This window comes from Megalobrama amblycephala, linkage group LG18 (genome assembly GCF_018812025.1).
Source record: "Megalobrama amblycephala isolate DHTTF-2021 linkage group LG18, ASM1881202v1, whole genome shotgun sequence".
NCBI classification, from domain to species: Eukaryota; Metazoa; Chordata; class Actinopteri; order Cypriniformes; family Xenocyprididae; genus Megalobrama; species Megalobrama amblycephala.
Genome location: NC_063061.1, coordinates 20,768,515 through 20,784,144, shown reverse-complemented (window position 1 = coordinate 20,784,144; position 15,630 = coordinate 20,768,515). Strand labels below are relative to the sequence as shown.

Genomic DNA, 15,630 nt, shown 5'->3' with positions numbered 1-15,630 from the left:
GTTCTTGCTTGCTTACCTAGTCTGATGATTCGGCTATGCACATCCAGACGTTAATACTGCCTGCCCTTGTCTAATACTTTTCATAATGTTGGGAACATGGCTGGCATATGCAAATATTGGGGGACGTACTTATTAATAATCCCGACTGTTACGTAACAGTCGGTGTTATGTTGAGATTCGCCTGTTCTTCAGAGGTCTTTTAAACAAATGAGATTTAAGAAGGAGGAAACAATGGAGTTTGAGACTCACTGTATGTCATTTCCATGTACTGAACTCTTGTTAACTATGCCGAGGTAAATTCAATTTTTCATTCGAGGGCACCTTTAAAATATGCCACATGACATAAAATATTGACAAAAAATTAGATTAATTTTAAATGAAAGAGGTTAAAGTATAAATTTATGTTCATACTGTACTTACACTGAAACAATCTGTATTGTATATAGCGCTATATAAATAAAGATGATTTCATGTATTGAGCCCAAAACCTGTATCAGAAAATGCTACTGTCTTTCTTCGTCAGGGATTGATCTTCTGATAGTCTCTCAAATGCATGGTGATGTTGCTGGAAAGTCCGAGTCTGATCAGCTCCTCTTGTATCTGAAAGTATATGAGCTTTATGACAAACCTATCATGTGCTGATATGTTATTCAGTCCTGTAGTCATCATTCATTTATTCAATTTACAAGTATTTAGAGCACTGCTGTCCAGTGCTCATTTTGTTACAAATTACCTGTAGTATTTCCAAATTAACAGACAAAATGTACATGTAAAACATGTTGCAGTTTTAATATTTTAGATATATAAATAAATAATGTATATTGACTGTTGAGTTACTGACCTGTATAATCACCAGCTCTTCAATCTGAGACTGAGACAAATTTTCTACACTTGAAACTTTCACTCTCAGTCCCGTCACTGATGAGTAAAACACAAACAGATTGGTATTGTTTAACTACACTTTAAAATGTGTGTAAAATATAGTTTTATATAGCAAAACAAAACATAGATCACATATCTACACAAACATACCGTACTCATCTGAAAGACTGGGTTGATATGCTGGTCATTGGTTTCACCGAAAAGCAAAAAGAAGACTAGCATTAGCAAGAATAAATATTACAACATTCACAGTGCAGACTTTCTCTTCATACATTACAATTAATATTACATCTTTATTTGCTTGTTTGAATGTTTATTCTTTTACTTCTAGAAGGTATATTTGCTCACCACTGTAACAGAAGAAAGGCAAACTGTCAAAGCATCTTTCATCTGTCCAAAGGCCAAAGTATTTTAAAGACACAGCTGTGCAGTGTTGAGCTCCCAGCTGTCCTGGGATACTTAAACCATTATCTGGTTGTGGATCAATTTGTTGAGTCCATGGCTGCCAATATGTGAAGGAAGAGTTGCTCTGATCTGACCACAGTCTGTTTCTGTGCAGACCAATCCACACTTCATAACCAAAATCTCCATAACCTGTAACACTCAGTATCTGCTGACGCTCTGTCTCATTTCTCACACTGGCCAGGTTTGTGTTTCTCTCTCTGCAGTAGCTCTGAGCTTCAGTCCAAGTCTTAGTCTCACTTACCAGAACAAACCTCTGAGAGTTTTCTTTAAAATAAAACATAATTTAGAGAATTTGAATAAAGCATTCACTTGTTCTTTTATCCCCCACCATCTTTAAATGAATACATTTATAAATACATTCCATTTACATAATTTTATAAATAGAGTATTTCATAAATATATGCCTAAAGAATATTTGTTAAATTTGCCTTAAGTGTGTGCTTCAACACCTAAAATGATGTTGATATACAGTACTTTGGTTTTGTTTCAACTAAGACAAGACATGTTCCAGAGATACTAAAATACTAAATACTTGCTGAGTTGAAACTTTATACGTGATACTTAGTTGAAAATTGTCCTTACCATTATAGCAAACAAATGCGTAATATCTGTCACATGGCACATCAAACCAGTTTCCACTACGTTGCATGATAACACACAGTTCATTCCCCCCAGCATTGTTTGGTTCCTGATACCAGTTCCTGAAATCTCTCTCTCCTTCCTGATAGAAATCATTGTCTTCCAATGACCATCTCCAGCTGTTCACATCATCATACTGTCCAATCCAGGCTGAACCATTGTAACTCCCATTAACTGTGTTGATCAGACTGTTCATTTCCTCCATGTTATCAATGGTGGCCAGATCAGTGTAATTCTGTCTGCAGTATCTCTGAGCTTCAGTCCAGGTCTTATTCTCATTCACAAAGTGATACTGGCGGGATGATGCTAAAGCTGTCAAGGTAAGAAGAAAATGGTTTACTAGTCTTGTATGCTAAAGTTTTTTGTAAGACTATCTATGAATGCAACTAACGAACAAACAATCTGTGGTCTAAATAAGACAGGATCAAAATATCAGATTTTTTAAGTTAAGTCCAAGCAGCAACCTCCCCCAGTTTCTCTTGAAGCCAATACGGAAGTGACTTAAACTGCAATTCATCGACTGGCCACTAGGGAAAGGCTCCAAAAGAGAGCAGAATCTTGTTTACAATCTAGTACAAATTGTGGTTTTGGTCTATACTGCTAATTTTGCCCTTCATGACATCTCTGATGGGGGTGATTTTTTTATAACTCATCTGTTTAAATTATATTAAGCCTTAAAGTTCTGCATAATTAAGGGCGTGGTCACTTGAGTGACAGGTAGATTGCCGCTGCTGTCTGTGAGCTGTCACTTTACCTCAGCTAAATCCAGCCGCTGAATTTGGCATCTCTGCCCAAATCATATACAGTTTTACAACATAAACACTTCTCAGGTTGCATAATTTCTTGAAGAAGCGATGATAGAGAGCAGATCATTCAGAAGAAATGCGATGCAAACAATGGATAGTATATCAATATTTCATGGATTTAACACTTTTGTGGACAAAAAATACTTTAGAACCTTTACCAGTAAACCTTTAGAACTTTCTAATGATTTAACTTGTTATCTTTTTTAATATTTTAGATAGTATCTAAGATAGATAGATAGTTCCTTTTCCTGCTAACATGATCACGTCGAGCTAGGCGGGCATGGTTTCAGCAACCAGGTCACCTCAGTTCAAACCACGTCCACATACTCACCATTGTAGCAAATGAAAGGTAATGCAGTATTACAGTTTTCATCTGTCCAGCTCCCAGAGTCACTGAATGACACTGCAGTGCAGTATTCACTGTTTCCAGCATTATCTGGCTGTCCTGTCCTCCAGTTACTGAATGAAGAGTTGCTCTGATCTGACCAAGATCTGGTTCTGTACAGTCCAATCCAAACAATTGAATAATATGAAAGTAATAACCGAACTTTGAAGTTTTCAGTCTCATTCCTGATGCTGACGAGGTCTGTGTGATGTTCTCTGCAGTAACTCTGAGCTTCAGTCCAGGTTTTGTACTGGTCAATAAACACATAACTTGTACTAGCATTCGCTCTTCCTGTGGGGAAACAATATAAATATGTGATATATCATGGAATCATAAATATGTTGTTCTAATTAATTGTTTGAAAGCCAACAACAGTTCTCACCATCATAGCAAACAAATGGACGTTTTTGCAGGCAAAAGCCTTCACTCCATGTTCCCCGATAATATGACAAGTACACACAGAGACTCTGTCCAAGCCAGTTTCTTTGTCGCAGGACATACCAGCTTTTAAACTCCCCTATTAATGTTGTATTGTCCAGAGACCATTTCCAGCTGTTCAGATCATCATACAGTCCAATCCAAGCTTTGCCATAGTATGTCCCACGTACTGTTTTAAAGAGCCTCTTCATTTCCTCCATGTTATCAATGGTGGCCAGATCAGTGTAATTCTGTCTGCAGTATCTCTGAGCTTCAGTCCAGGTCTTGGATTCATTCACGAAGTGATACTGGCGGGTGCATGACGATTGTATACAGGTTCCTGTGAGTGACAAAAAAATTGTTGCTATCAGCTGCTCTGCAATGTACAAAGAAACCATGATACTGGGAACATAGCGTCTTTGAACTCTTATAGTTCAATGTTATGCTTATTGCACATCAGCATCTGCACTATATGAAAAGTTTTTGACCTTTATTTGGTTTAGTTTAAAACTTTGTGTAAATTGCTTTTAGAACCAAGCTCTGAATAAAGCATGACTCTTGAAGTAATTATGAATTATGACTTATATATAAAAGACACTTGTCACTATTTTTCCTTTGAAGAAGATTATTTTATCTCTCACATGTTAGGGTTTGCAGTGGTTGCAATTTTAAACAATATATTTTACAATAAAACCTAAACCTATTTTAAATATTTACAAGTCTAATGCTTTTATAGCCTATATTAAACATACAGTATATTAATATATATTACAAATAGATTAAATTATTTTCTCATTCATGCCAAATGATGACATCAAATGGAGTGAACTTACTGTTGTAGCAGAAGAAAGGTATTTTGTATAGGCAGTTCTCATCTGTCCATTGACCTGAATGTCCGAATGAAACAGCAGTACAATGCTGAAAACCAGTTTCTGCCACAAGTGAAGTAGAAATGTAATCTTCACCATTATCTGGTTGCATCCCAGAATCACGAATATATGGTCTCCAGTTTTCATAACTGGTAATCTGATGGTTAGACCAAGTTCTGTTTCTGTACAGTCCGATCCAGACTTGTCCACCTGCTCTCTCAAGGATTCTCTGGTTCTCAGTCTGATTTCTCACATTGACGAGATCTGTGTAATGATCTCTGCAGTATCTACGAGCCTCTGACCAGGTTTTCCCATCAATGATTCTGATGTAATTCTGTGTGGCATTCGCTCTACCTGAGATATGAAATATGACAAATACATCCACATTAGCACTCACTGAAAAAAATTATTTATTAATTTGTAAACAAAAGAAATGTCCTTACCATCATAGCAAACAAATGGCAACGTGTTGTCACATGACAAATCATACCATTTGCCATAATAATCCATGTAAACACACAGTTGCTTCCCCCCATCATTGTTCGGTTCATGATACCAGTTCCTGAAATCTCTCTCTCCTTCCTGATAGAAATCATTGTCCTCTAATGACCATCTCCAGCTGTTCACATCATCATACAGTCCAATCCAGGCTGAGCCGCTGTAACTCCCATTAACTGTGTTAATCAGTCTGTTCATTTCCTCCATGTTATCAATGGTGGCCAGATCAGTGTAATTCTGTCTGCAGTATCTCTGAGCTTCAGTCCAGGTCTTAGACTCAGACACAAAGTGATACTGATGGGATGTTGCTAGTTCTGTGAACAAAAGGAAAAAAAAATTCACAATGGCTTAATGACTTTGGTCTGCTTTTCTTTTGCTTTAATGACAGCAGCACTTGAGCTGTATGAACTCCAGAAACGTAAAACCTGATGATAATCCAGTATTTATCCATATTTAATGATCCAAAGAGCATCTTGTCCAGAAATGGAATCAGGAACATCTGACCATTTGCAAAAAGTAGCTCAGTGGATCAGTGCCACAATTTTACTTATTTGATTAGTGACCTCAAAATAGTACAAATACACAAATATTTATTTTTCATGTCACATGCAATCCATGTTACTACTGTCTTGATTGGTTGAAGAGAACTGCACTAATACGAGGAATAATGCAAACTGTCTTTAATGAACAAAATCCAAAAGAAACCACGCAGGAGATAGCCATGAAATAACTCACAACCACATAAAATAATGACAACACAGAACAATGAACTGAGAAAACTAAGAGCGAATTCCAAGTAAAGTCAAGTCACCTTTATTTATATAGCGCTTTTTACAATGTAGATTGTGTCAAAGCAGCTTTACATTGGCTGCCCAGCAGCTCTTAAAGAATAGTGTCAATGTAGGCAGATCAAAGCACTGTTGAATATCAAATGTCAAGTGTCCCCAATTAAGCAAGCCAAAGGCGACAGTGGCAAGGAATCCAAACTCCAACAGGTAACATCAGGTGGCAAACAAGTGGCAAATAGGTGTTAAAATGGAGAAAAAAACCTTGGGAGAAACCAGGCTTAGTCGGGGGGCCAGTTCTCCTCTGGCGAACCGTGCTTTGATTTAGGTTGCTATCATAAATTCCAAATGCTGTTTTTGCACCCATACCTTGAAGGGGACGCCATTTGTTGGGGCGTTCCAAACGCAAGTGAACAACTGAATCCCTTCACAAAGGGCCCTTCCACAAGGACATTAATAAAGATGTGATGGTCACGTCAAAGAAGTAATTTAAGCATTTAGAGTCATGTGACCAAGGGTGGCGAATCCTCACGATTCATTTTAAATCTAAAGATGGTGAGAGAGTTGGAGTCAACTTATAAAGAGAATAATTCAAGTTGTTTTGTACGAAATGGTTAGAAATGCATTTAATGCTTTATGTTTAATGCTTAACTTATTAAGTTAAGAGGAGATCGGGAACACACACAGCTTTCAATGCTCCCTTCGCCAAGTGCATTCCAAATGGCTTCATTATGACACGCAAGTGCCCTGCTCCCTCCAAAGTCCCCACTTCAAAGGCTCTGCCCTTAGGAGTGAGTAGGGTATAGTGACGCTTACTTCCAATTGTAATTTTCCCAAAGGGTATACAAAGACTAGATAATGAACAGGAACCGAAACAGGTGTGTAGCTAATTTGAAACCACAGAAACTAATGGAAAACTGGCAAACTGGTACATAGAAAACAAAACACAATGAAAATGAAACAGAACTATAAAGAACATAACTGTTACAACTGAGGCAATAGGTGATTTATTATTCAACCTAGTAAAGATGTTATGACATGTATACTTACCACTGTAGCAAATGAAAGGAAATGCATAATTGCAGTTTTCATCAGTCCATTTCCCAGAGTCACTGAATGAGACTACAGTACAGGATCCTACAGTATCTGGTTGCCATGTGCTCCAGTAACTAAATGAAGAGTTGCTCCGATCTGACCAAGTTCTGGTTTTGTACAGTCCAATCCAAGCATTGTTATTAACTGTAATGGACTGGATCTTCTGGTTTTCAATCTCATTCCTGATACTGACGAGGTCTGTGTGATGTTCTCTGCAATACCTCTGAGCTTCAGTCCAGGTTTGGGACTGGGGAATGAAAACATAAGTAGCACTGGCATTTTCTCTTTCTGAAAGAAATGAATGTCATATTGAGAGAGGTTGGTTTGGTTGTTTTCACTGGTTGGTTAGATTGTTTTGACCACTCTCATAAACATTATAATGGAACAGCTTACCATCATAGCAGACAACAGGATAATATGAACCAGTGCAAACTGCTGTATTCCATATCCCCCTGTACATATACACACACAGACTTTGTGCTGCAGAATTGCCTGGTCCTGGGTCATTCCAGTTCCTGAATTCTTTCTCTCCCACCTTGAAGAAATCACTGTCCTCTAGAGTCCATTCCCAGCTGTTCAGATCATCATAGAGTCCAATCCAGGCCAAATCAATAGAATCATCATTCACTGTGTCCAATAACTGAACAGTCTGTTGTACATTTTCAATGGTGGCCAGATCAGTGTATTTATCTCTACAGTATCTCTGAGCTTGCTGCCCAAGTCTTGGATTCATTCACAAAGACATACTGAGGGGCGCAGAACGTGAGGGTAATGAAACCTTTTGAAAACACAAAAGCTACATTCATTACCAGCTGTGACCACTGGCATAACTGTACATAAAAACATAAAAAAACGAGCAAAAAAAACGATATATATATATGTATATATTGTATAATAAAAGGTGGAGCACTGCAGGGACGTGCACAGGGGGGTTGCTCAGGTTGCCCGGGCAACTGCCCATATGCCCTTCTCAACTCACGTTGCCCTTCCGAGGTGGAAAAAAATAAATAAAAAAATCATACAATGGATGCAGAATTTCACGTAGGCCTAGATTAAAAAAAATCGCAAAGCCTCATTCACTTCCATTCGGGCACCCGTCCAAAAGTGAAAGTCAGTAGGGGAAGGGCAAACTCTGTTTACGTGGGGTCCGTGTACGTTTTGATAGTTTGTTTTCCAATTTGAAATGAAATACGCAGAAACGAGAAAACGGGCGTTTCCCGTTTTTTCGTTTGTTTAAAAAAACGGGAAAACGAGATTTTGACTTGATTTTCGTTTTTTCGGGTCACGGATAGAAAACGGAAACACGACTTCAAAACTCGTTTTCCACATGTGGGCGGTCATTACACGCCCCTTTCAGCCGATTGGTCAATCAAATCTGAGCCAGTGACGTCATCTTCAGTTCGTTCAACAAAATAATAGTCCTCTGCCGCTATATCAGTAGATGTCATAAATCGGCTTTCTTCTGTGCAACCCTTTGTTTGCACAGATAAAAAAAAAAAAAAAAAAAAAGTTTTAAAAAACTACATAATTAAGTCTGTTTTTAAGCTGTCATTGTGTTTTTAAAATGTAAAATGTAAATGCCTCAACATCTGTTACCAAGCACATGACATCCTTTGGGCTACTACCACCGATCAATAGGCTATACATAGACTATTCTCTATAGATCAGTGGCTGCACTCATTTTATTTATTTTTTTCTTATTTTAATGTTTTGTTTACATTTTATACATTTAAGTTCAATCATTTAGCGGACGCTTTAGACTATGCAGTCATATTAGAAAATAGGCTATCCACTAGGTGGCAACACCTAATAACGGTATCACCATCGGGGGCTTTTTAGTTTTCCTTAGCTTATAAATGGTCATACAGATTTTATCTCTTAAACACTTTTATGAACACACTGAACATTATTATATGTCACAGTTTACTTGCTATCCTAACTTTTTCTGTCTTTCCTTCGCTTTTGAACGAATTAGCTATAAATGGCCCTGAACATTTTACTTTCAATTTCAATTTAACGGCTATTGGCGATTCTGCGTCAATTGCTTTAGTGGACAACAGCAAAACAAAAACTCTCGTATATTAAACATAGAACTTTTATTATCTTTGTAATTATTTTATTATCTTTTATCATTTTTGTAATTATTTTATTTTGTAAATATTCGTGGCTTAAACAGCGGGAAAATTTACTGTATGCAGTTCTGTGGATGTTTTGAAAAACTTAAACTAAACGAAAATTATTGTTGACTTGTCAATAATTTCTGTTTTTTCCCCCTGACTTTCAACTGATGCGATCATCATCATTTCATTAACCGACAAGATTATAGTAAATTAGAATTAAACGAAATTTGATAAATGTCTGTGAATCATTAAAAAAAATCCCAGGGATTTAGTTTTAGCCTACATGAACAAATAGCAGAATAAACAACAGAACATGAGGATTCATCATCATCACGCACCTGCAGCGCTTCTGTGAACCTAGAACAAATGATTCAATTATATAAAAGGAATAAATAGCCTATGTCTATGCGCGAAATTTATTTCACTTAATTAACATATTACCAAAATGAAAGGTTTCCTTTCTGTGAACTTCTCAAAAATGAACCGACACTCATATTGTCGCATTTTTTCCCTGAGACGGCAGAAAAAAATGTCTTTATTTTACGAACAATCTTTTGTTTTTATTATGAGTGTACAAAAATAATAGGCCTATTTAACCCTTCACAGATTCGAATGGTGTTACATATATTTGAACATAAATGTCTGAGTATTTTAAGTTGTTTCCGCTTTTATAAGAAAATTCAAGTGAACGCATCGGCGCCTCACGCACACACAACATCAGTTTTAGTAACATAACAGCCTGTTAACTGTCAAAATAACATACATTCAACCAAATATAAAAAGTTATACTGCTCATTTTAAGTAGTCTGTGTAGGCTACTTAAATAAAAGGCGATTTTTGTTTTTTTTGTTTAAATAATAAATATAGTTTAGCCTCCAAATCGTGAAGCTTGTACTGAAACATTTGGATTTGTGTCAAATTAGAGAGGTATAGTTATAACGCCGGTTTCTGTTTCAGTTCAGCTTTAAATTAATTCGTTTTGGCTTAACATTTATATATTATTTTTGTCATAACTAAAATAGCTATGTAGCTGTAATTTTGATCTTTAATGTTTGATCTTTACATATTCCCTCAATCTTTTAACCAGGGTTAACATTAGCCTATAATTCAGCAGGCAAAGTTAGGCTATATAAAATAAATAAATAAAGAGAGATGAGCAATTGTTCGTTTTTCCAAATTTCTTACACTACTTATTTATTGTGATTTATTCTATTTATTCAAAATTGAATAAAATAAAAACTGTAGTTTTTTTTAATCTGTGCTTTTCATCCGCTCCTCTGTGTGGGTACTAGTGCAGTTTCACTATGCATATTAAACTACAAACAGCATTACAACAGTCTGTGTGCTGATTAACATTTCTGAAATAAATATTTCTGTGAAATACGCGTTAGGTTGCACAGAAGGAAGCCGATTTATGACATCTACTGATATAGCGGCAGAGGACTATTATTTTGTTGAACGAACTGAAGATGACGTCACTGGCTCAGAATTGATTGACCAATCGGCTGAAATGGGCGTGTAATGACCGCCCACATGTGGAAAACGAGTTTTGAAGTCGTGTTTCCATTTTCTATCCGTGACCCGAAAAAACGAAAATCGAGTCAAAATCTCGTTTTCCCGTTTTTTTTAACAAACGAATAAACGGGAAACGACCGTTTTCTCGTTTCTGCGTATTTCATTTCAAATTGGAAAACAAACTATCAAAACGTACACGGACCACGTGGCTGCAGCGCTGCACGCGACCGGCACCTGAGCTGAGGCTGCATGAGCGGCACTAGAAGGAGATTGTCGCGGTTGTCGGGTGAGACGACTTAACGTTGTCGGAAAGGTGAGTAAGGTTATAATCGTTAACGAAAACGAACGAAAAAACGAAAACTAGGTGGGAAAAAACATCGTCGTTAACTGAAATAAAAATAAAAACGAGGCATTACAAAAAAACGATAACTAACCAAAACTGTAATGTGTGTTTGGCAAAACTAACTAAAATAAAATAAAATTATAGATTAAATGTCCTTAGTTTTCGTCTTTGTCAATGTCTTTCATAGAGCAAACGTTCAGCTGCATTTCATTTCCCTGCTTCTCTCACTCACGCGTCTCTCTCAAATACTCGCGCGCGCACAGCCCCTCCCCTCCGTGCACACCGCGCCTCCATGAGAACGAGTGTTGGAAGCAAGTTCGCGAAAGGTTGGTATCTCGTGAAAACCTTTACACAATCACACATTAAAAAGTGGTATAAAAATATTTTTAATTCTGAATATAATTTTGTCAGTGTGTTAATGTCGACCTGAGAAGCGATTGCTACTATAGAAAGTTGACTAGATGCAAGTTTGAGGTAAAATGCACTTGGGTTGTCGTTGTCAAAACACTATTTAAGCTGTGATTCAAGGAATAATTGACGACGGGCCGTTGAATTATTAGAAAAATTTTTTTAGGTCAGAGCAACTGTCCCTCAAAATTCCTGTGCACGTCCCTGGAGCACTGGACCGTATGGTACAAGAATTGGGACAAATGTCTTTAAATGAACACATGAAATTTGACTGTGTCAACACGTGCACTTTGATCATGTCAACGTGTCAAAAGCACAGCAGCCAATGACATTGCTGTATAAAAATTTTGGCAAATTCCAAATGGCATTTTTGCATCCTTTTGCACACCTGAATCCCTTACAAAGGGCCCTTCCACAAGTCTGTTAGCGAATATGTGATGGTCACTTCAAGGAAGTTATTTAATCATTTATGGTCATGTGACCCAGGTGACAAGTCTTCACAATTCATAAATATTTCTTTTTCATGTCACACCTTAAAGTACTGAAACCAAAGACTATAGAATAACAAAAGACGCGTCACTCGTATAGTTTTGAATGGGAAAAAGTGCAACGCGCAATATGGCAGAATAAGTTCTGCCTTCTAAATAAGAGCCAATCACCAATTGGTAAAGTCATCGCGTCACCTCAGCTGCCGTTATAAGCTCCGGTTCCTATAGAAACAGTCAGACACGCCTCCGAAGTGAGACACAAGACAGGCGCGTTTAGGACTGCCCATTAGCAACAAAATTTATGAGACAGTTGATGAGCAAAATCCAAAAGAAACCACACAGGAGATAACCATGACATAACTCACAATCACAAAAAACATTGACAATACAGAACGTTTTTTTTATCAAAATGTGACGTCATCACTGAATGTGCACTCAGATGCTTTCCCTATATACAGATACCCAGACGTTCACAGGGCAGTTGGATCAATTCAACAGCAGGTCAATTCAAGTCCAAATGCATGCTTTTTTATTTCTATAGCTACAAAAATATGCATGTATTCAGCTGTTTATAATAATTTTGCAGAATCTTTCAAGATCACAGAACTGATATATTTTAAGTAAACTGAACTGTTTAGCTCAACTGATTGCCTCAATTTTTTTGAGTTTTGCCAACTTATTCAGGTTTATAGTGTACTTCAAACTTTGAGTTGCATTTTGATTTACATTAATGTCTATTTGTAATTTACAGTTATTCAAAAAAAAAAAACTAGCTAAACGTACTGATGATATTTAAGTTTGCAATCAGTTTCCTCAAATTTTTTGAGTTAGTAGAACTTATCTGGGTTTACAGTGTACCTACCGACTGTTTATCTGATGAAACATCTTTCCGAAAAAACAGTTTTGAAAGTTGTGAGTTGTGAAAATTACGTGAACTAGGACCTTTATACAGTGCTTGCCATTTTAAAAACTGTAAGTCTGTCCCTTACGGACTCATTTCAACCTTGCACAATTCAATATGGCATGTAACCTGAGCTCTACATAAGTATGAATTCCATCTTTAAAAATTATTAATTTTTTTCTAAACTGCTCAGTGAGACATTAAATCCAGATCATTTAATTATTTTTTTTTTACAAATTCTTTGGGAAAAACAGGTAAAATGTATAAAAAAGTTTAAAAAGTATGAAAATTGTCATGAGAAAGAGAGTGAGAGTACTTTTACATAGTTTTTTTGTTTTTGTTTTTTATATAAAAAGTATATAAGAATTTCAGTACCTGAAAATAGAACCAGCGGAAACATAGCTGTGGAGAAAAATAATTGTTTTACGGTGAATAATTTTTTACATTAAATCATACAGTAAAATATGCAAACATTAATTTTTACTCAGTAATGCTTATATATTACCTTCAGGTTTCCTTTCTTGCATGCTACTTTCTGTTTGTTGTTTGTGCAGCTCTTTTTTATACTTGCAACCTGAAATATGTGGGTGTGATTCATTTCTTTACAATGACATATTTTCATTTATAATATAGATCTTAAGATCTTTTTATGGTAGCAACTTCAAATCAACAAACCTTTTAGACTGCAAGTTACCATACGAACAGCATAAGATATGAGATGTCAGCAAAAGATTTTTTTTTTTTTTTTTTTTTGAATCTTGTGTGTTCACATTTTACTGGATAATGATAGTACCATATAGAAAACCTTTGATTATCTCAGTGCTTAATCATAAAAACATCTGTATGACATTCCATCTGAATCTAACAGACATTTCTCTCTTCATTTAAGTAATGGATGACTTACTGTCCCATTACTGTCCCATTACCATGTATTTAAAGCAAACATTCCGGTAATGGTTTGAGATCTGATCCATGGTCAGAGATGTCTGAAGTTTCCAAATCTAATAAATATTAATGAACAATCCTTTCATATTATTTTTGTACTGTTAAAGTGAAATTCCTTAGCAGATGCTCTGTGATAATAAGTGCGTCATCATACAAACCTTTGACACAAACTTTTTCTCATTCATGGTCACATAATTGTGTGGTTTCAGTATTTGTCTTCACAAAGTTAGAGATAAGAGAATGTCTACATTGCAAGGTTTTAACATCACATGACAATGTTGTGAAGCAATAATTTTCCATTGCTTTAGGTTTGGTATAATAACAGTTGTTGGAATTGTACTGGTCACCCAAAGTACAGGTCTAAGTACAGTGAGGGGCGAAGTCTTATTAAAGGTCCTCTTAGTGTCAAGGACCTTCATAGTGTCAGGCCAGATCCAGCCCACATCTGGTCCCGCAGTTTGCCTTGTTTCAGGCTAGCCACTTGGCAATGTAGAAGTAAGTCATCCATTACTGAAATGGAGAGAGGAAACTTCCATTCAAATCACAATATTGTGAACATAATTTAGATTACTTATTATTTTATAATAAAAGTATTGTATCCATATTAGTGATTTGTCTTTTAGATTCAGATTTAGGAGGCAAATGTTATGCAGGTGGTTTTGATTATGAACAGAGATAATCAAAGGTTTTATATGGTTCTGTTGTGTGCTCCTCACTTTCAGTTTTCATACAATAGCCAGTAAAATGTGAACACACAGGATTTGTTTTAAAACCCTCTGGTAACTTGTTCGTCTGGTACTGCATTATTTAAATAGGCCTACAGATAGCTGCTTTCTCTTTAAAAAGGTCATTCGTATTAATTCATACGAATTTGTCAACTCGTAAAAAACACATGATTTAGCAAAAAACGTATGAATTCGTACGAGTGAGGTCGTATGAATTCGTACGAATTATTTTGTACAAATTATTTCGTAAATTTATGTAGCTACTCACTCATATGTACAGTAGAACAACCATAATTTTTGAGTTGTTAGTTGTCAAAACCGTCTAAAGTTTACTTACAAAATAAATAGGTGAAATATCTTAGCTGATGCTCTGAGATAATAAGTGCATCATCAAACTTAGTCACACAACATTTTATTATTTTCTTTATTAAGGTCTGTCTAGGTAAACAAGTTCACAGGTGTCATTTCTTTTGAAATGTAGATAACATATCATTTACAAAAATCATGACGTTAAAGGTATGTTGCCTTTCAAAACAACTTGAACTACTAACAGCATATGTGACAGTTTTGATTGTCACATATGTATCTGACAAATCTGCCATATCAAGCAATGGTAACAAACATAAAGAATAAGCTGCTGCAAGAAATTATGGGTATAGCATTTTTTTGGAATTTTACGTTCCCAGAACGTTCTCAGATCGTCCCCACTGGTGTTAAGGATGTTGCGTAACATTCCCAGTATGTTCCGAGATGGTCACAATGTGGAGTTCTTTTAAGGGTTGGGGGACGTTATTTGGCGGACCTTCGGGGAACATTCAGGATGTTCTCTGAATATTTAGGGAACCATAATTTTTTGGGGGGAAACGTTATTTGGCAGACTGTTACAGAATATTCTGGACATTCTCTGAACCATATTTTATTTGGAAATGTCAGAAAAAAAATCAGAGCTAAACTGATTAACAAAAGCAACTGTTCAAACAAAAACAGTAAAATTAAGATAAAAAAATTCAAATTTTTCTTTAATGTCTTACAAAAAAACAATGCACTTAATAGCTATTTCCTGGATTATTATTATGAAACCTTTTCTTTAAATTGCAAATCTTCTGCAGTAAGTCATTAGCTGACAACAGCACATGCATGAGCTAATGTAACTGCTGTATCACTGCATCAGCAACTACACTGTTACTGTCTTTAAATAAAGCAACATGCAGCAGAACATCAGTGTTTCTGGATCATCACTGACTGAAGCACAGGCTCTGCTCTCCAGCACAATGATAACCTCACAAAACTCAGATAACAGAAACAACATTAAACACTAACAGATCGCTCAAGATCTCTGCATTT

At 36.1% G+C, this 15,630-nt stretch overlaps 1 protein-coding gene across 1 annotated transcript; it reads right to left on the bottom strand.

Moving 5' to 3' along the window:
- Positions 1-348: 348 nt before the first annotated feature.
- On the bottom strand, positions 349-7,647 carry LOC125252284 (macrophage mannose receptor 1-like). Its single transcript, XM_048165469.1, is given in 11 exon segments — positions 349-660; positions 842-918; positions 1,231-1,611; positions 1,930-2,298; positions 3,124-3,462; positions 3,560-3,934; positions 4,428-4,817; positions 4,907-5,269; positions 6,785-7,129; positions 7,235-7,553; positions 7,555-7,647. Coding segments are annotated over 11 exon segments (3,192 nt in total). The 3' UTR covers positions 349-519.
- Between the last annotated feature and the right edge of the window lie 7,983 nt (positions 7,648-15,630).